Source organism: Diabrotica undecimpunctata, chromosome 8 (assembly GCF_040954645.1).
Source record: "Diabrotica undecimpunctata isolate CICGRU chromosome 8, icDiaUnde3, whole genome shotgun sequence".
NCBI lineage: Eukaryota > Metazoa > Arthropoda > Insecta > Coleoptera > Chrysomelidae > Diabrotica > Diabrotica undecimpunctata.
This window is the reverse complement of record NC_092810.1, coordinates 32,552,778-32,575,857: the sequence shown is the minus strand read 5'-3', so window position 1 is coordinate 32,575,857 and position 23,080 is coordinate 32,552,778. Positions and strand designations below refer to the sequence as shown.

The window sequence follows — 23,080 nt, the reverse complement described above, 5'->3', positions numbered from 1 at the left end:
GACCACGTAAAATTTCATCTGTAAAACGCTGGAAGGTATGTCCTGCGTTTCTTAAAACAAAAGGCATATATATATATATATATATACCATCCACCCCAAAATTCAGTTTACTATGGAACTAGAGAAAGACCAACAGCTACCGTTTTTGGATGTGTTAATAATAAAGAAAACAGATGGAACTTTAGGATACACGGTATACAGAAAACCAACACACACCGACAGATATCTACACGCTGACTCACACCACCATCCTGCACAACTGCAGTCAGTCATCAAAACCCTGACTATAAGATCAGAAAGATTAACAGATGAAGAACACAGGAACAAAGAAATGAAAACGGTCAAAACAGCATTAAGAAAAAATGGCTTCACCACGTACACAATTGAAAAGGCACAAGGAGGAAAAAGCAAAGAATCAACAGAAGAAAAAGAAAAACCTATTGCTAAGACGATTTTACCGTACGTGAAGGGCACTACGGAAAAAATCAGTAGAGTCCTAAGAAAACATAAAATAGAGACAATATTCAACACGGATAAGAAAATTGCTAATATGCTTAACTCCGCAAAAACCAAAATCCCACTAGAAAACCAAGGAGTGTACAAGATTCCCTGTGGAGACTGCGACAAATCCTACATCGGACAGACTAATCGAAGAATTCAAGTAAGACGAGAAGAACATCGAAACGCTATTGCAAAGCAAGAAAAGACATCTTCCCTTGCACAACATGCCCTAACAACAGGACACACAATCGATCTAGAACAGACAACAATGCTAGCGAACATCGAACACAAAACCAAGCGAATAATCAGGGAAGCCATAGAAATAGAAAAATATCCAAATAACCTAAACACTCGAGATGATGCCCAAAGACTTCCAACAACATGGAAACCAGCTCTGCAAAGAACCGTCCAAAAAAATTCAACTTCAGTTAACGCACAGAAAAAACAAACAGCGAAACCGCCAGACAAGGCCCCGCCCACTCGCACACAGGCAGGACCAATCACAAGAGCCCGCGCGCCGCCGAGAGAGTATTTAAACGAGCGCCGAAATGCCCAGTCGACCAGTACTAATCGAGTAACGACGAGAAGTAGTTCCACCAGGCTTGAGAATGGCAAGTGAGACCTTGCCGAAACGTCGCCAAAACAATGGTTTTCAAGAAAACCAGCATTTTACAACGCGGAGTCAAACCCGGAAAAATAGTGACAGCATATATATATATATATATATATATATATATATATATATATATATATATATATATATATATATATATATATATATATATATATATATATATATATATATATATATATATATATATATATATATATATATATATATATATATATATATATATATATATATATATATATATATATATATATATATATATATATATATATATATATATATATATATATATATATATATATATATATATATATATATATATATATATATATATATATATATATATATATATATATATATATATATATATATATATATATATATATATATATATATATATATATATATATATATATATATATATATATATTTACAGTCCAAATGGAGTGGTAACGGAAGTTTTTTGGTTGCTACTGGTATCTGGTTGTATGCTCTAACTAAATCTGTTGTAGAGAAAATGATCTTACCAGCTAGCGACTGACCGAAGTCTTCGATGTGTGGAATTGGATATCGATCTGGAATAGTCCTTTGATTTGGACGTCGATAATCTTCACAGGGTCTCCATTCCTCACCTTTTTTCGGGACCATATGTAGTGGTGTAGACCAGTTACTTTTTGATGATCTTATGATGCCTAGTCGAAGAAGATTTTCAAATTCTTTTTTAGCCCACTGCAATTGGTCAGGTGCTAATCATAGAGGCTTAGAGAAAACGGGTGGACCTGGTGTTGTATCGATGTGGTGCTTGGTTTGATGTTGAATGTCTTTCAGAATACCGGCGGGTCGCGTGATTTCCGGAAACTGAGCTAACAGCATATGGTAACGCAACACTTCCGCGATTGTCTTTATGCTGCTATCGAAACAATCTTTAACGAGCCCCTTCATTCGAAGAGTTCTAGTACTGTCTATTAAGTGCTGGTTAGCAATGTCTACTAGGAGAGCGAAATGTGATAAAAAAACAACTCATATAATAGGCTTCGAAATGTCCACTACTATGAAACGCCACGTAAAATCACGCCTTAATCCGATATTTAATGTCAAGTTAATATAACCGTACGTTGTGATCACAGTATCATTGGCCACGTATAGTTCATATGTAGTATTTTCGCCCGCGCCCCGTACATATTTTCTGAAATCTGCCCCAGTGTCGATTAAAAATTGTTTTTTAGTTTTAAAGTTTGTTACGAAAAAGCGGCGAGACTTTGTGCTTGGATCGGATGCCACACTTGCCGATTGCCAGTGTAGTTTTTCTGGTGCTTGCACGGAGGTGTGCACTTTTGAGCCCTCTAACCAAAACGGTAGTGATACCAACATATGTAACTATTATGTTCCCTGCTGTGGCTTCTGTTTCTATGGTATGGTCTTCGTCCTGAGGTACTGCGGTTACGACGTATGTATTAGTTTGTGGTTGAGCAGTGGCGATGTTAGCTAGCTAAATTTTCATTTCAGCTAATTCGGCTGTAAATTTTCCGATGGTGCTTTCAAGAGCAGTGGCCGTTTCCGAAATTTGTGTTCTATAGTTGAGCCGCTGAAAAGATGGAATGATCATGTGAATGGCACGCACTCTTAAATATTCCTCTTCCTATGTTACCACTTTTCCCACGTTTACACCGCTCAACAAAAACGAACTAACAATGTTGCTATAATATATTTATACCGTTTTTTAGAGGTTATTGATTTACATTAATTTTAAACATTTTCACAAAATTCACCAGCCAGCGAAAGTGAAACACAAATCATGATACATACAACATTTAAGTTATAGTATCATGACACAAATAATGACGGTGTAAACAGTTTCTCATAAGGTCTAGTTTCGAGCGCCTGTCGATGCTTGCATTGAGTGATCATGCGACCTTGGATTCCATCTTTTAAGCGGCCAGGGTATAGGAGCTACGGCTTCGAAAACTGTATCTGCTAGCTCGGCAACTGTGTCTAAAAAAGCGTTTGATTGGGTAGCAAAAATAGTCTGTGTAGAAGATGGCAGTCTACCTAACCACAGAGATCTTATAATATTATCTGGTACCGTTGTGACTGCTTAAGACTGTAAATGTCTTAAGAATTGAGAAGGTCTTTGATCGCCCAATTCTTCATGCTCGAGTAATCTTTTAATTTTTTGTTGTTGTGATGCACTAAGTCTCTTAATTAATTCTGTTTTTAACTTTACATACCTGTCTGTAGCTGGTGATACAATGATGTTTCTCACTTCGGATATGTATGCCGTTTCTACATGAGCAACTATATAATTGAATTTTTATCACTTGTAATTTTTGCTATTGCAAATTGGTTTTTCACTTGCAGGAACCATATTTCATGATTGCTGGCCCAGAACGGTGGGATTTTCACTGATACGCGATCCACTCCTGTAGCTTTATTATTGGCACTATCTTGCATTTTCACTGTTTTAACCGGCAAAAGTATATTATCAACACTATTATTTTTAAACGTTCACGGGTTCACCAATGTTCCGTGGTTGGTGTGAAAGCGTGTGATAAACTTATTTACCACGGAAGCAAAAATAAAAAATAATTGAATCGACTAAAACGTAGAAAAAAGTGTTAATAATATTTATTTATTAAAACTCAACACAGAATACGCGTTCTTTGTTTTTAAAATCCAGGCCATTGTCGTCTCCGGTGTAATTAATAAACGTAGGAAAATGTGTTTGCAACTTGGTGCAAGTTTCCATGTTTATTAATTGTTCTAACTATTGCGCAATATGGTGTAATATTGCGTAGTTAGCCGGTACGCTCTTATTGTGGCATTGTCTTGAAGAGACAATGCCTTTATGGTTTTATTGGTGGTGGAAATAAAACACAGTCTTTCTAAGAAGAAAAAAACTCAGCTTCAGAGTCTTAGAAAGTTTGCAGAGCCCTTCGAGCAAAGTGCTCTAGAGAGCTACCCTACACGGGTAAAACCATGTACTAGACACTACTGAGACTACTCGCACTACTCTTGACTGACTGAGATCCGAAAACGTCCCATATTTAAAGATAAATTAACTTTTATATGAAACTTTTTCATCTCTCAACCAATTAAATTTAATTATAAGTTCCAGAAGGAAGGGCGATGCACATTGAGGTGCGTGATTGGTGGTACCTGGATGACACCATCAACTTTTATTATAGGGATGGTCGTTATATTAATTTCGTTTCCCAGAAATACAACGCACTTAAAATGTATAAGTAATTAAATAAACATATTGAAAAATACACATTTCTATTTCTTATGTATATAAACCATTTGCGAAGATGTAAATTTTAATATGAGATTGTTTTATTTAATTTTTGAATACAAAAATTTAATTCGTAATTAGCTTGTCGCTATTCGCTTCGTGCATGACCATGGTAGGGGTACCTTGAATCGATGCCGGCGTGCGTAGCGGCGAAATATGACAAAATTGGAATCTTTTTAATTTTATCAAAAATGTGTGCAAATACATGTTGTGTATTTAATTGTACTAATAATAGCAAAAATAGTAAGTGTAGTTTTTATAGGTTCCCAAAGATTACATATAAATTAGAGAAAAGAAAAAGATGGATCCGTGCTATTAATATGAAAAAGTAAATATCACATAACCTCATTTTTATGGAATTAAAATAGGAAATATTTAAATAATTTACCTTAAATAAGGCTTCAAGCTAACTGCAGAGTGCCTGATGACTTTAGCTTTTATATCATACCTTTTACTATTACTGTTTTTAATTATATGCTCTTTCACGCGAAAAACTTGATTTGCCAGTACTAGATTTTTCCCTTTCTTTTCCGTTTGGGGTTAAAAAGATATATTGTGATGCATTTTGAGAAACCTAGTTTCTAATACTACATCTATTTTGTACATAAACTGAAAAAATATAATTAAAAAGTTAATTATTAATAATTATCAATTTCGCCTGTATTTAACAATGTCAAACATATATCATATGTTTAACCTGAAAATTGGTAGGTCCAAAACTGTCAGATGAAGGCGGTAGGTGTCGCGTCAGTCACGCACGGAGCGAATACCATTATTTCGGTTAGTATTCTTGCATATTTTCGCAAAATTCCATGCGTCTATCAAAGTCGTCTTTATTAAATTCATGTATAAGTTTAATATTATATGGATGTAATTTAGGCCTCTGGGTCTGCCAATATCATTAAATTTATGCAATATTTTGCTTACCGTTGCTTTACTTATTGGTACTCGATCAGGATATTGTTCATTAAAGATATGGCTAGATAGATACTTCCGCCTTACTTATTTTACGATCGCCTGAATCTAAGATCATCAAAACTTCTATTCGGTGTTTTTCTGACGTGCTGTCGTAATTTCAAATCATTTATATTAGGGTAATATTTCTCAAAAAGATACTAGTTCAGACTTCTAAATCGATGTGACACAACAAATTATTATTGACATATCCACTGGTAACTAAGAACTTACTATTTGGTTGTTATTGTGAAAATTTGACATATCTTCACAGTCTAGCTTGTATAGTACGTCCAATCCATATTTTCCCATGCATGAAATTATTAACGAATTACTTTTTATACTAGGTCTCTTTTTACTCACAGAAACTAGTATTGCTAAAGGAAGCCTCTGGTCCATAGGAATCACAATAAGTTAAACAAGGATCAACAATACGACATGTCTTTGATACCTAGTTTACTGTAAATTTTAACGTTTATAATTTTCATCAGGTCATTTGTCGAATTTATTGATTGATTTGAATTTGTTTTGGTTTTTTAAATTACTTAACTTGTAGTATTATGTAGAGTATGTCATTTGAATTATATATTTTCAAGCATAATTATTGTTAGAACGACTAACTGTTACTCTCTTAACTTGATTACTTCAGGTAAGTATTTATTTTTAAGCTAATGAGAAAAGTAATTCAACTTTTGTTGAATTTATATGAATATTTTGAGTTAGAAAGAAGTATTGGAGGACCTTTGAGGCCTCTAAAATCTGTTCAAGGGGTAAAATATCAAATGCATGTTTGTTAATCAATTACTATTAAATAATTATTTTTAAAAGAGTTGTCGCTGTTTAAAAATATTACGGCGGACAATAAACTCGATAAGAAAAGGAAAGAAAACAATCCCTCCTGTCAAAACCAGGCAAAAATAGACGTCTTAAAAGTAAGACGACTGATATGGGAGGCATCAAAAATGGCAGTACGGAATATGCTGTATGATATGGACCAACAGAGTAAGTATTGATTTCTTCAGTGTGAATTTTATGATAAACAAGAACCTGGGTAGGTACTTCAATTTTCATGAAATTTTCTATCTACTTATTTTTGGCTATAAAAGACGATAATTAATTCTTTTTTTTTTTTCAGAGAAACATATAACTCTGATGAGTTTGACCTGTCAATTAAGGGATGAAGAATTGGTGGATATTGGAAAATCATCGCTTAGTACATTGTTAAAAGACATCGGATTTAAATTTAAAAAGGATGACAATCGACGAGCAATAATTGAGCAAACTAGTATTGCTGCTCTAAGAGCCAGATTTCTTCTTAAATATATGGAAAATCTTGAAAGTGTATTTACAAGAAAAGTTGTTTTTTTAGATGAAACTTGGATTTACTCCACTTGGCAAGACAATAGTGCCAAAAGTGTCCGAAAAGCAGGAGGTTATAATGGTAAACGTTTTGTAATTGTTCACGCTGGTTCACGCAAAGGATTTGTTTCAGGAGAAAATTTATTGTTTTGTTCAAAATCTAACGTAGCTGATTATCATGGAGAAATGAACAACGAACTTTTTACTAAGTGGATAAGAACGCAATTAATACCTAATTTAGAAGAGCCATCATTGGTTGTAATGGATCATGATTCTTACCGCAGTGCCCTTTTAAATAAACAACCTTCAACTACTTCAAGGAAGGATGAAATTATTAGTTGATTGATAACAAATAATATTAAATATGACGCTCATTTTTTAAAGCCAAATTGCTACAAATAGCCAAAAATAACAGAAAAGAAAATATATATGTAATTGACGAGTTGCTCCGAGAATATGGTCCTAGGTGTTCAGACTGTCTCCTTATCACTGTGAATTAAACGCAATAAAATTATTTAAGCAAATTGGAAGTCGTATTACAATTAGTATATTGGTGTAGATGGGCATGGGCATTCGGATACTGCTGTTTTAAATATGTGGAATAAGGCACTGGAACAATTTAATGCAGATATTTGGGAGAAATGTGTCAGACATACTAATGAAATTATCAAAAAATGGTATATTCAAGACAAGAGTATGGTGAATGTTGACATTCAACCAATTATAATAAATCCTGGTGATAGCTCAGATTCATACAGTGAGAAGAATTAAAGTACATGAGTTTCTATTTCGGATGGCATTCGGTTGGCAGTTTATTGTTACATAGTTACCCAATTTTTATTTCAGTCTTGTTTGAAGACATGTTTGGTTCTTTCTCTAAGAATATGCCATGGTATGGAGCGTTATCTATTATAAATATTAGGGATAGTTCACACAAATTTTTTAATAGTTTAAGAAAAAAAAAGTGTGTATACTTAGGACTAACGTAAGAAGTTATACTTCTATTATATGATTTCAATGAAATACATATATATTTTAAACAGTTTATTTGTTTTTTTTTTAATATTAAAATAATTTTAATACTTACTATTTCCCAAAAAAGTCCTTAAAATAATACCAAGAATTAAAAAAAAAGTAAGGCAACAACACGAGGTATTCCACAGTTACGTGGTTCCGTAGCGGTCACCCTGTCACCTCGGGGGAACAAATAAGGGTCTAACCACCTTTTGATATCCCCGGGTGATCTGTAGAGGGCTTCGAATATACTGTCGAGAGCTCCTCTACTTAAGTCCATTTACTGGGTATGGACTTGTAAATATTTATATCTTCGGTGTCTTGCCTTGAAAAAGGCAAGATATTTCTTACACAACAAATTCCTCGTCGAAAATTAGGTTGTGGTCTTCCGATGGCTTGTCTTGAGAAAGACAAGGTATTTTCTTACATGACAAAGGATTGTCGAAATAAAAAACACCAAGTTAAAGTTGAAAATAACTCTCAGCCACAGAGTATGGAAAATAGAACAGGAGCAGAGCCCCGAGAGCACTAAGCTCTCGGAGAGCCCGTGAGGGACTGACCTGAAAATCGCCAATATTTTTTATATGCGCTGTTCGAGCGATAAATAGGGATTTCCAGGTCAAGAGCCAATGGGAAAATTCGAGGCGGGGCGATGCCCATCGAAATGCGTACTAGTCAACAGACCATGGCATTCGATGACAACCCATCCAAATCTTAACAGCGTTCCACACTGCTGCTATGTGACAATAGAATAAAATTGATACAGAATTAATTATTTTGGCAGATTGTACTAGTGATATTAAGATCTTCTTTTTATCTTATTTTTATTCATCCTATTCCCGACGAATACTAATCCAAATACACAAAAATTATAATAAATAATATATTTACTAAATTTATCTTTATAAAATACATCCACCGGGATAATAGCCATTTCGTAACTATTGCATTGGCAGTAGTAGGTATCAATGATAATTATCTACACATGGACATACGTCATTTCATCCAATTTTTCGAAACTTATAACATTTCGAAACGAAGTTACTTTCGAAAGATCGACATAGGAAAGTGGAGGGGAAACTGTTTTAGCTCCTCGCTGCAAAATTTAATATTATGGTTACGGATTTATCATTCAAAAGCTTCAACAGTTCTGTAGGAATTTCATCAGGTCCATTTGCTTTTCCATTTTTAGCGTTTCTTATTGCGTATTCTACTTCTTCTTTCAATATGTCTGGCCCAGTTGCATTGATTATCTGAGTTAAGTTGTTTCTATCGTTTCAAATAATTCATTCAGGTATTCTGTCCATCTTTTTATTTTATTCTCTAGATCTACAATAAGATTTCCATCTTTGTCTTTAAGTTTACCTATTTGCCATTTCTTTATGCTTCCTGTTATCTCTTTTACTTTTTTGTGCATATTGAACGCATCGTACTTTTTCTCATAGGTTTCCATTTCTTCACATTGTTCTTTAATCCACTCCTCTTTGGCTTCTTTTATTCTCTTTTTTATGTGTTTATTTATTTCTTTGTATTTGTCTGTTTAATTCTTCATATTTCTTCTTTGTTCCATCAAGTCTAGTATATCTTGTGTCATCCACCCCTTATTCTTTGTTGTTGTTTTTGTAAGATGTTTCTTTCCTGCTGTTTGTATGGCTGTATTTATGTAGGTACTTTAATTTTTGGTTAACGTTGTTTGTATCGTTAATTTGTGCTGCACTGAACGGAGGTTTTCATTTATTTCTTCTCCTGTTTCTTGTCGTATATTTTTGTTTCTAAGTTTATTTAAATCTAGTGACTTTCTGTGTGGTCTTCTAATCTTTTTTGGTCTCGCCTCTATCACAGTAACTACCGGATTATGATATGAGCCTATATCAGCTCCTGGTTACGTCTTAGTACATTTAACAGCATTATGATACCTCCTTGCTATCATAATGTAGTCTATTTGATTTCTCACTATTTTTTCTTTGGTATGTTGTGGAGATGTCCATGTATATAACCGTCGAGGAGGTAATTTGAAAAAAGTATTTGTTATTACGAAGTCTTCACTTCTGTTTCCAAGCCCATATTTTCCTACTTGTTCTCCTACCTTACCTTGACCAACCTTGGCATTAAGATCGCCCATTAATATGTTAATGTATGGAAAGACTGACTTAATAAGTGAAGACAAACAACCTGCAACAAAAAGGTTCAGACCTGATAGTGAAGTCGAATAAATGAACCAAATTTTAACTTTTAAACCAATGTATGTAAAGAAAATAAAAAAAGTAAAGTTCAATAAACATTGCAAAATTTAATAAGGCAAGTGATGAAAAAATCGACTTATTTTATCAAAGCAGTAAGGCAGATTAGATTAATATTGTATATCATATTTTTAAGAAAAATAGAATAAAAATCAATATTGTTAATTATAAAAATACAAACAATTATAATTAATATAAGGAATATAATAATATAATGTGTAAAAAATTATCTGAAATTTAATTTATAAAATATATAAGTATTATTACATCATTGTTATAAAATAAAAAAACATATGTTGATTTTCCGGGATTTGCCGAGATCTATGGGGGGTGAAAATTATGTCATCATTATTAATACTGCGACAGACTATTCGATCAAATTAAAAAAAGTAAGTATTTAGGGTGAATTTCAAATGGACTCAATTTTTCCGAGTTTTCCCATATTTTCCGGCCAGTGAAAACTATGTAGTTATTCATATTTCGACGAGCTACCCCAGAATAAAAAAAAGAGGCTTGCAGCTGCAAAGGAAGCCGAGATAACGTAAATTTTTCCTACGTGTTGCAATTTGAAGTTCCGATGCCGAAAAAAAAACGGAGTTGAGACAGATATTCTCTCCACTATCCTATGTCCATCTTTCGAAAGTACCCTCCTTTCGAAAAATTAGATAAATTTTATAGCTATAAGTTTCAATATAAAGTTTAGATTTTTATTCAAAATTTGTGCAAATTTTACTTCTTAATGTTTATAAACAATGGAGATATGATTTTTTTAAAAATAGTCACTAACTTCGTTCCTATTGGTCATAGAAGGTTTTTTTATTTTTTAATGTGAGCTTTTTTACCAGCTATCCAATGGTTGTACGTACAAGTCTGTAGCTTGAAAAATATAGAAGTTATTACAATTGTTTATAAGTAAAAAACATACCCCTTTTTCAAACGTTTATTTTGTAAATAATTTCGATGAAAACTCAATATGCATTTAACTTCTGAGATAGTCCAAGTCTTAAAGAAACCTATGAAATTTGCTGAATGTGTCTAGCATCATGCGTAGGGCAAGCTCAATAGTTTAAATAATTAGCCTCAGGGATAAACAAATTAAATAACTTATAAAATATTTGACTGATAGGGGGGAAATTTCGCACAAATCTAAAAGATGGTAATTCATTGATGTTTAAATGTATTAATACCATTTTATTTTGTTAATAAAAAAGTTAATAAAATTTATAAATTAGTGCAAAAAAACTGCTTTTTTGCAAATATCTCTGTAAATTATTTATCAATTTTAATTAAAAAAACGGGAAAATAAAGATATTCTTGACATAAAAAAATGACATAAATACTGTTTATTTAAAATATAAGGGAAAAAATTTATAGACAAAAAATCAAATTGTGACCATAAATTATTGCTTAAAAAAATGCAAGGTAAAACTAGGAGTATCTTTTCATCTATTCATCATCTAGTATCCCCAACCTATGTCGCAAAAGCTTCAGATATCTGCGAAACATTTTTCCACTTTTTTTTTAACCAGACTGGGCTATTTCCTTTACACTCTGTACACTGAAGTTTGAATGTAATTAGTTTGGTACGGTTGTACTTAGAAAAATACGGGCTTACAATTTTTTAGATAAAAATATGCCCATTCTATGTAAAAAAATTATGGATGACGTCACATCTGCTAAGATAATGAGGGTAAAAGTTCTTTTTTTGAAAAAGGTTAGACCGTTTCCACACTTTGTGAATACACTGTATAAGAACAATTAGAATTTAAGGAGTTAGTCTGATAAAGTGGCTTTAATAAATTAAAATATACATTATACTACAGAAAGATTTAAGGAGTTAGTCTGATAAAGTGTTAGTGTTAGAAGGCTTTGAATAAATTAAAATATACATTATACTACAGAAAGATGTAGGAATTGTTGCCGACCTTCAGAAATGAAAATTGCACTCTAAAGCGAAGAAGAATATTAATGGTATAATAATCATTATGGTCTATAAATAATACTTACCACTTGTATAGTACAAAGTATTATGAAATAACAACTAACTACTGTACGACCATCTTCAAAATGAAAACTATCATGTAGTATAAAATCAAAATTAAAAAGAACATCTGTCAGATTTATGATCAAAAATAGAAAAATAAATTTTCCAATGATCCCGTTAAATATTTTCGTTGATATAAAAAGATTTTTATACAAAAACTTAACAGTGTTAAGATTTTCATTAAAGAGTGTCTTGGAGTTTCCGGTATTCAAAAATGTCTGCCGTGTAGTGTCTAAAATAACACCCAGTACTGTTGTAAAAATATCTGTTATCTGTAAGGTGTAAATGACACTGAAAACTGCTTTAGCAAAAAGGTAGCTCCAAAACAAAATACCAAGGTTGTGCAAAGCAGTTACACCAGGTAAGTTAACTTGAAAAAATACAGCATTGCATAATAGAAATACAATTGAAGCAATGTAACAAAAAAATTGCAGCAAACTAATATTTGGTTTACAAGGAATTGTTCTATCTATAGCTTTTAAACTGCTTATATAAATCATCAAGCACTTTCTGTTTGTAATGACAGACTGCAAGCTAGTGAACTGAAACACTATAAAGCTAGCTAACGACGTAGTTTCCAAGATACTCGTCTTCGCATATGCTCCTTGATATGCAACTAGTGAAATACAACATAGTACAGCTAGTAAACTAAAAATTGTCTTGTGAAGTATCTGAATATTTTGATTATTTGAAAAGGTTGGAAAAATTCCTATAATTACACCTATGTTCAAATAAAACTTAACCAAACTTGTATAATTTTGAACAGAGATTCTACACGACATTTTGATAGAGATATGCAAATACAGTTTATAAAGTTTATATGAACTAACTAAATTTTTATAACGACAAAAGTTATAATTATATAGACAATTCATTAATGTAAAAAAAACATTACCATTACTCAAATTGTAACCTTTCCCTTAATATGTTGATCTGACTAAAAGATATATATTATTTTAATATCTATGTAGATCGAGAACGTTAAAAATTAATCCATTAAATAATATACATATTCGAAATTACTATATCGACGAATATAGAGCATCGAACTTCAATAGAAGTTCAGACACGTTTTTCTCCCTTACTATAGTAGAAACCCTCAATTTAGAAGAGTGATATCATAGTTTAAACGCCGAATATCCTCAAATTTAAATGTACACAGCGGCCCTCGAAAACTGCCTGTTTTCTCGATTGCAATTTGCGTTTCCTCATAAGAAATTACGGAATATATAAAGTAGTATATTTATTTGTGCTTCTCTAATAGTAGACTTGACCAGAAGTTGTCGTACAGTGTAGCCAATTCTTGTTCACAAGTAGTAATTATGGTCATACAAAACCTGTATTCTTCCACGCAGCGATTATTACTGTCATAAAAATACAAAAAAACCTGATTTTTTCAATAGTAAAAATTAAGCACAAAATTATAATGAAATAAATTTTATTTATATGTTCCGTTTCGTTACATATTTAAATTTATAAAATAAAAATCGATATTTTAAAACAATATTTTTCAATCGTTTGGCAACTTTGGAATTAGCGAGGGAACTCCGTTTCAATTCAGATCCACAGAAAGCCGTCAAACTAGTTTTTGTCGAGCGAGTGCCCATCAACAATAGGTTATTTACATTGGCGTTTCTGAGGGTAGGATATTTTATGCGATAAGTTTGTGTTATTGATAAAACGTGTTATTGACAATACGAGTGTTATAGTTTGTCGTTTTATAGTAAATTTTTAGTTATATTCTGTGATGATTTGGTTTGAGTTTTATTGGAGTTGGATGAAAAACCGAGTTGTTCCAAGAGAAGACTGCGAAATTCTGATGTTGATTCCAAAAATGAAATGCCGCAAAAGAGACGGAAAATGTTAACGTCCGAAGAGAAGGTAATAATACGAAACGTTTATGAAGGAATTGTCGGCAGAAAAATGGAATTAAATGTTAGCCAAGCGGTCGACATTTGTAGCAGTTTAACAAAAGTATCCGTTAGCTGTATTTATCGTGTACTTAAAAATACATCGGAAAATAAAAAGCAAAAAAAAAGGTACACTAGAGGTAGGAAAAGCATTGTTTTGGATGACGAGACAAGGAATATTATACGTCGAAAAATTCATTTATTTTATTTTCGGAGTGAAATTCCAACACTGAAAAATATTTCTCAAGAGCTCGAAAACGATGACTCCTTACCCAAGATATCTCGTAGAGTCTTAACCAGGACCATGCGTGAAATGAACTTTCGATATGTAAAACTCAACAGAAAAAGTATGCTATTAGAAAAAAAATAAAATTATTGTGCGGAGAAGAAAATATTTAGAAGAAATACGCAAAATTCGCAGCACTGGACGCAAAATATGTTATTTGGATGAAACCTGGATTAACCAAGGTTGGAAAAGGTCATACAGTTGGAAAAGTTTGGCAAGATTTAAATGTCAAAAGTAAACGCGAAGCATTTATAGAAGGCTGATATACATAATTAAAAGCTTCATTAATAAAGGGACGGCGTTTAATCGTCACCCATATAGGAAGTGATACAGGGTTTCTTGATGATGGTTTTCTTCAATTTGAGTCGAAAAAAACAGGTGATTATTAAAGAAATTGAAAGGAAGGATTCAAGAATGGCTTACAGAAAAGGGGATTGCATACGAAGAATCAATGCTCAAAATTTAGCGACTTGACATTGCACGGTTAAGGAAAATTGAATATCTTAAATATGCTGTAGATGAAACTGCAAAAGATTATGGTGTCAAAGTTCTGCGTCTACTACCTTATCATTGCGAACTTAATCCCATTGAACTTATCTGGGAGCAAGTGAAAGGAGAAGTAGCACGCAATAACAAAACGTTCAAATTAAACGAAATTAAGAAACTTTTGATTCAATCAATCCTCCATGTAACTCCAGAGAAATGGGCTAAATGTATAGGCCACATAATTAAAGAAGAACATCGTATGTGGGAACTTGACACTCATATCAAAGTTTTATTAGAGCCAATTATAATTACACCAGGTGGTGAAGATAATGACAGCGATAGCAGCACTGCATCTTCAGGTTTAGACAGCGAATAACATTTTCTAATAGTTTATAATCTGGAAAAATATTGGAAACCATTAAGACACGAAAGCTGCAATACCTGGGGCATGTTATGCGTAATGAGAGATACAACCTACTTCAATTGATTATACAAGGGAAAATCCAGGGCAAGAGAAGTGTAGGAAGAAGAAGAATCTCATGGTTGCGTAACTTGAGGGAATGGTACGGATGCACATCAATTGAACTATTCAGAGCAGCAGCATCTAAGATCAGAATAGCCATGATGATTGCCAACCTCCGTCGCGGAGATGGCACGTGAAGAAGAAGAAGAATAGTTTAATAAGAACATCATCATAAAAGAAACCAAAAAAAAAACGAGAAGAACATAGTAAGTGTGTATAGTGTTTGTGTTTAAACACATCAAACATTATTTTTATTTTGTTTTTATAGAATTTTATTTTGTTTTATAGGATTTTATTTTGTTTTGTTTTATACTGTTTAAATGTTTTGTTCATTTTATTTAATAAGACAATATGGCTCTTGGCGAACACCCATTTAAAAAAAGTATCGCGTCACAAAAATTTCATTGTGTAACTCTTTAAGGACGGGTCACGTCAAAAGACGTTTTAGCGTAACTTCCGCGACAGCCGGTTGGTATCAGTAAACTTTCTGCAAAATTACTTCTTTTTTATAGCTTTTTGTTTGTGGCATTCTGTATTTTTAGGGGAATGTAGGCAATGAGCCACAAAATATTTATTCATATGTTTATTTATTGACGTTTCGATCTCTATATCCAGAGACCGTTTTCAATTATACAAATGATAGTACTATTTATTTTCTATGGCTTTTCGCTTGTCGTTCTGTATTTTTAGAAATAATGTTGGGAATAAGCCACAATATATTTATTCAAATGTTTAATTTACAGACGTTTCTATCCATATAAAGAGATCGTTTTCAAACATACAAATGACAGATATATTTATTTTTCTATAGCTGCTTGTTTGTGGCATTCTGTATTTTTAGGGAGAAGGTTGGACATAAGCCACAATATATCTATTTACATGTTTAACACATTGACGTTTCGATCTCTATTCCGTTTTTAAAGGTAGAAAAAAAAAAGAAAATAAACAATATAAGATTATAAAAATATATAATAATAAACAAATAAAATAAATATAACTATCATTTATATCTTTGAAAGCGGTCTTTGGATATAGAGATCGAAACGTCAGTAAAAACTTGTAAATAAATATATTGTGGCCTATTTCGAACATTAATATTTGAAAAATAAAATATAATTAACGTTAAAATAAAAGTAAGTGTACGTCACTGGATTTCCAAACAGCTTTCCGCATTTCTGGGCCTTTAAACGATGACTCACTCTCTCAAATAGTGAAATTATACCATAGTATGAAATAACTTTTTTAACAATTTTCTTTGTAAATTAAATTTTGAATTAAATTTTAAGAAATACCAGCACTGGTTTCCTTTACACTCTGTACACTGAAGTTTGAATGTAATTAGTTTGGTACGGTTGTACTTAGAAAAATACGAGCTTACAATTTTTTAGATAAAAATATGCCCATTCTATTTAAAAAAATTATGGATGACGTCACATCTGCTAAGATAATGAGGGTAAAAGTTCTTTTTTTGAAAAAGGTTAGACCGTTTCCACACTTTGTGAACACACTGTATAAGAACAATTAGAATTTAAGGAGTTAGTCTGATAAAGTGGCTTTAAAAAATTAAAATATAGATTATTCTACAGAAAGATGTAGGAAAGATGTTGCCGACCTTCAGAATTGAAAATTGCACTCTAAAGCGAAGAAGAATATTAATGGTATAATAATCATTATGGTATATAAATAATACTTACCACTTGTATAATACATAGTATTATGAAATAACAACTAACTACTGTACGACCATCTTCAAAATGAAAACTATCATGTAGTATAAAGTCAAAATTAAAAAGAACATCTGTCAGATTTATGATCAAAAATAGAAAAATAAATTTTCCAATGATCCCGTTAAATATTTTCGTTGATATAAAAAGATTTTTATACAAAAACTTAACAGTGTTAAGATTTTCATTAAAGAGTGTCTTTGAGTTTCCGGTATTCAAAAATGTCTGTCGTGTGGTGTCCAAAATAACACACAGTACTGTTGTAAAAATATCTGTTATCTGTAAGGTGTAAATGCCACTGAAAACTGCTTTAGCAAAAAGGTAGCTCCAAAACAAAATAAAAAGGTTATGCAAAGCAGTTACACCAGGTAAGTTAACTTGAAAAAATACAGCATTGCATAATAGAAATACAATTGAAGCAATGTAACAGAAAAATTGCAGCAAACTAATATTTGGTTTACAAGGAATTGTTCTATCTATAGCTTTTAAACTGCTTATATAAATCATCAAGCACTTTCTGTTTGTAATGACAGACTGCAAACTAGTGAACTGAAACACTAAAAAGCTAGCTAACGACATAGTTTCCAAGATACTCGTCTTCTCATATGCTCCTTGATATGCAACTAGTGAAATACAACATAGTACAGCTAGTAAACTAAATATTGTCTTGTGAAGTATCTGAATCTTTTGATTATTTGAAACAGTTGGAAAAATTCCTATAATTACACCTATGTTCAAATAAAACTTAACCAAACTTGTATAATTTTGAACAGAGATTCTGCACAACATTTTGATAGAGATATGCAAATACAGTTTATAAAGTTTATATGAACTAACTAAATTTTTATAGCGACAAAAGTTATAATTATATAGACAATTCATTAATGTAAAAAAACATTACCATTACTCAAATTGTAACCTTTCCCTTAATATGTTGATCTGACTAAAAGATATATATTATTAATTTTAATATCTATGTAGATCGAGAACGTTAAAAATTAATCCAATAAATAATATACATATTCGAAATTACTATATGGACGAATATAGAGCATCGAACTTCAATAGAAATTCAGACACGTTTTTCTCCCTTACTAGTGAGTGTGCTCATTTAAATTTAAATTTTTAAAATAAAAAACTTTTTGCATGTAAGTTAACCCCTTAATTGGCAAGACCGTCTGCAGAGGGTCTTTACTCTAACCTAAGTATTTTTTTCAATAACGGGTGTGATCCAGCTGAACGACAAAACCGTTTGTAGGTACTGAAAATACGAATCTAACGGTACCAGTTTGAAGGTTGTAGGTTTATTTAATTTACAGCGGCTGGCATTTATGTCGAGACAATCGTATGAATCAGACAAAATTATTTGTGTGTACGGGAAATATCAAAGAATTTTAAAAAGTGCTTTCTAGTTGAGAAATAAACACGAAAATTTTTGTGGTAAGTAGTTATTATGTATATTTATTGATTTACTACTGTGTGTGGAGGAAATAAGAAGTGGAATTGAAATACCGCGCATTTAGTGAAGACCGTTTGCAGACGGTCTTGTCGCTTAGTTGCAAAATTTTTCTCCTTACTTTTTATTATTACGCGTATTTTTGTTCTTTATTTTACCTACTAAACATGCGGTTATTATTTTTTTATGTAGAAAATGGAGGGAAAACGTGGTGTAAAAGGATGTAAGAGAGCCTGGGCGGCAGGAAAAGGATCCGATGTATCGTGAAGAAGAAATACTAGACATTATGGAATCGTTTACGGATGAAGAAGATGTCGATGACGTAGACAGTGATCCGGATTACGAGTGTGATGAAATAACACCTGAAGATGATGAGATGATAACTGAATGCATCCAAAACATAGATTCAACCGCTACATCTGTACAATCTGCGAACTTATCACGGCAAGCACGACAAGCAGTTACTCAACCGTCTAAGGTGGCACGTTATGACAAGAAAACTAACAAATATATCAGGGTTGGATGTCCACAAATCATTCGAGAATACAACTCTCACATGGGAGGTGTAGACCTCATGGATTCATATATGGGTCGAAATGGACTTCGTATAAAAACAGTGGACAGGGCCACCAGAATTTTTTACCATCTACTGGACGATTGGCGATTACCAATGCCTTCGTTTTTTATCGACGTGTAAATGTCGAGAAAAATCAGAATGTCTCCGGTGGTGAAAAACAAAAAGACATGACAATGCAACATTTTCGATTGAAAATGGCTAAAGAGCTGTGTAGTACAACTGAAAAACGTCCTTCGTTCGTTCCACACCCAACTAGTAGTTCTGCAGTCGGTAGACGAGCTGTTCATCAGGTGGATAGTGTAAGATACGACGGATTAAATCATTGGCCTGAATGGGGATCGAAAAAGTCGTGCAAACTGTGTATAAAGTCTGACACTCATTCCTTTTACATCAAGTGCAACCTTCATTTGTGTAGCAGGAAAGGTAAAAATTGCTTCACACAGTATTACACCAAATCTTAATAATTTTTGTTTATTTACCTGTAACTTTTTTTTTCAAAAAAACATTTTTGTACTACTAATAAATTATGGTGTTTTCATAAATTTTCCTTCTGAACGACAAGACCGTCTGTAGACGGTCTATGATTTTTTGGCCTGGCGACGAAACACACACACAATATCGCCAAACAGACCTCAGATTCGTTTTTCCCACACCCAAATTACCCTAAAACCAAAATTCCTGTAACTCAAAACCTGCTATTTCTATCTTACCGATTAAAGGATTAAGTAAATATAAAGTATGATCTGGTGCACTTCTGACCTGACATCATGATTTTTACTATACACTGTGTCCGTAAAGTATGGAACAAATTCTTTTTTAGCTAAACAGAGCATTTTAAGAAATAATCCTGAAACACTATCTAGCTGAGCTGATTCCAAAAATGTATCACATGTTGATTCAAATTGGTACAGGGTGGATAAAAATACAATAGTTTTGTGTATACTCATAAAGTAACGCGTTAGTTAAATTAACAATATCAAAAATACTTATTGTCTAGCGGACAGAATATGAAAGAAATTATTTCTTATCAATTTAAAAGAAACATAGTAGGCTATGTTTTTGTTAAATGTCATTATTTGTTTAGTAATTTATTGATGTTCAGTGACAGTTTAGTACTACAATATTTTTGGTATTTGTGAATGTTTTATTTATTGCTTAGATTTAATTTGAAGTAGAAATGGAATTAAGTGTAAAGCAAAGAATTGAAATACTTATGATGATTGGGTATGGAGACAGATCGCGAACTCAGATGGAAGTGTGCAATTTGTTTAATGATAAATATCCAGAAAGACCTATAACGCGTTTAACAGTCAGTAAGATTGAAAAAAAATTTCGAGAAACTGGTAAAATATACGGTGCTGGTAAGTATTTATTATACGGTTGAAAATGCACGGAAATCAGGTCGTCTCTCTGCAAATGCTGATACAGCATTTGATGTTTTACTTAGTTTTAAAGAAGATGCGCACACTTCTGTGCGTAAAGTTAGTCGCGATATCGGTGTTAGCAAAACAACGGCACACAAACTATTAAAGCTTAAAAAATGGCATCCTTATAAAATCAAATTTGTGCAGGAATTAAACGAAGATGATCCCGATTGAAGAATTTAATTTTGCGAAGCAATGATGGATAACTGCCATCGAGACCCTCTCTTGGTACAAAACATTATTTTTTCTGATGTGGCCACTTTTACGTTAAATGGCGAGGTTAACCGTCAGAATTGTAGATACTGGGCAAAAGAAAACCCCCACTGGATGCGTGGGCATTATACACAACACTCGCAAAAGGTAAATGGATAGGCTGCAATTGTAAGAAATCGAATCATCGGACCCTACTTTTTCGAAGGTAATTTAAACGGGGCAACGTACCTTGAGTTTTTAAAGGGGTATCTTGTACCTACTTTACGTAATTTGTTTCCCAGCAGACGTAATCCTGAAGGTTTTGATAAAAGTTTATGGTTTCAACAGGATGGTGCACCTCCACATTATGCTGTAGATGTTAGAAGGTACCTAGAGGACATTTTTCCGAACAGGTGGATTGTTAGACGTGGACCTATTGAATGGCCAGCGAGGTCACCAGATTTCAATCCTTTGGATTATTTTATGTGGGGCCATCTGAAGAATATTGTGTATCAAACGAAACCAGCAAATATTCAAGAATTACAACAGAGAATTCGGACAGCAATAAACAACATTTCTCAAGACACAGTAAAAAAGGTTCAACAAGAATTTGTACAACGTTTGGGTTACTGTGAAATACAGCAAGGGCTGCAGTTCGAACATTTATAAAGTCATATATTTCATCATATTCTGTCCGCTAAATAATAAGTATTTTTGATAATATTGTTAATTTAACTTACACGTTATTTAATGAACACACACAAAACTATTGTATTTTTGTCCACCCTGTACCAATTTGAATCAACATATACATTTGATACATTTTTGGAATCATCTCAGCTAGAGTAATCCGAAAATTGAGACAAAATGGGGGTGTTCCATTTAAAAAAAAATGACGGTGACGTCATTACTCGAAAGTAATTCACCCTGTATATTAGAACATTATTTTAAAATACGGTAAATTAAAATCAAAAATCGACGTGTTTCAGGATTATTTCTTAAAATGCTCTGTTTAGCTAAAAAAGAATTTGTTCCATACTTTACGAAAACAGTGTATATTTTTACTATATTGATGATTAGTAACACAACTGAGTGTCTGAAATTAAAGAAACGACATTCAATGTCACTAACTTAATGTTTAACATTCCTAAGCATAAAAATCTGACAAGTTTTTAAATATAAAGATAACAGAAGTGGCTAATATTCCAGCTAATGTGCTCGGTAGAGCGCGGCAATATTTGAATGACGAAATTATAATTTCATTACTTCCTCCTTCCCAGAAGAGAAAATATTCATGCCTTCAAAAGTTTAGTAATCGTCTCCGTCTTTTTCATCTTGTTCTTCATCTTCAGGTGTTGAGATTGGAGTCAGCTTGGATATGTGGAACAGATTTTTTTCGGTTCAGGTTTATTCTGTAAATTGAATTTGATAATTTTTCTGTAATTTCATAAGGTCCTATTTATATTTCGTCAAGTTTGTTCCTGTTTAATTTGTTTCCATTTTCCACAAATACCAAATCACCTATCTTGAAATCAAAATGTTTACGGTTTTTGTCACAAATTTGTTTATTATAATTATGAGATTTGATCGTTCTATCTAGAGCAATATTTCTATTACGAATCCAATCTTTCTCAGAAAATAATTTTTTTAGCTAATTTTGCAAAATTGCAATATTTTTGCCATACATTAAGTATGATGGTGCGAAACCAGTGACAGTAAGTTCTGTTTCATTGTATTTGCGCACACATTCTTGTGCTATTGTTGTCCAAGCAGTTTTTTGTTCTTTTTCGTTAATTTTACATCTAATTTTATTAATTAGGGTCTGATTTAATTATTCATTTAAGCCGTTAGAAAATGGTGAACTTGCGGCAGTGAAGATTATTGGTATAAATTTTTCATCAAAAAAGTTTTTAAAATTTGTTGAATTTATTCCTGGGTATTGGTCTGTTAGAATCATACCAATCTGATCTGTCTCTGATATGCTTTTCACAAGTTTAATAAAATCATTTGCAGTTTGAGGTTTCGATGTTAGGATATAATATGCATATCGTGTAAAGTGATCCAATAGAAGATGTAAATATTTTTTGGTAGATCGATAACTCCAAAACCTCCGATTGTGTCTATGGAAACGTTTCCATAGACACAATCGTTAATTTCGAAACGTTTTGTGGCTGGACCCAAATGTGCCATTAATGCAAATTTTCCTAGTTCTCTTGATTTATTTCTAGTACATACTGCACAGCTTTGACATGTTTCCTTTATATTTTTTGTTAAATTTGTTTGCCGTATTTGTTCGTTGCCGTTCTATCATCATATTCATTTGTTTTATTTCTATATGACACAAGTGTCTATGTATATCTTTTGATGGCGAATGGACAGAGACTCCGAAGCCAATAATGCACAATCACACACACATGTATATCTTTTAAAAATTGTATGCTATAATCTTTGGTTAGAATGATGTTTT

General features: G+C 32.4%; 1 protein-coding gene across 1 annotated transcript; it reads left to right on the top strand.

The window, feature by feature from the left end:
• The first annotated feature begins 6,340 nt into the window (after positions 1-6,340).
• LOC140448759 (uncharacterized) lies at positions 6,341-7,079 on the top strand. The gene is made up of 2 exons (XM_072541874.1): positions 6,341-6,380; positions 6,514-7,079. The coding sequence occupies exons 1-2, from the start codon at positions 6,341-6,343 to the stop codon at positions 7,077-7,079; spliced, it is 606 nt and encodes a 201-aa protein (XP_072397975.1).
• The last annotated feature ends 16,001 nt before the right edge of the window (positions 7,080-23,080 follow it).

Excerpts from the sequence above, each read along its gene's own strand:
- LOC140448759 (XM_072541874.1), top strand. The coding sequence starts at position 6,341 with ATGGCAGTACGGAATATGCTGTATGATATGGACCAACAGA. Across the intron at positions 6,381-6,513 it reads GTATGATATGGACCAACAGA|AGAAACATATAACTCTGATG; the intron begins GTAAGTATTGAT and ends TTTTTTTTTCAG.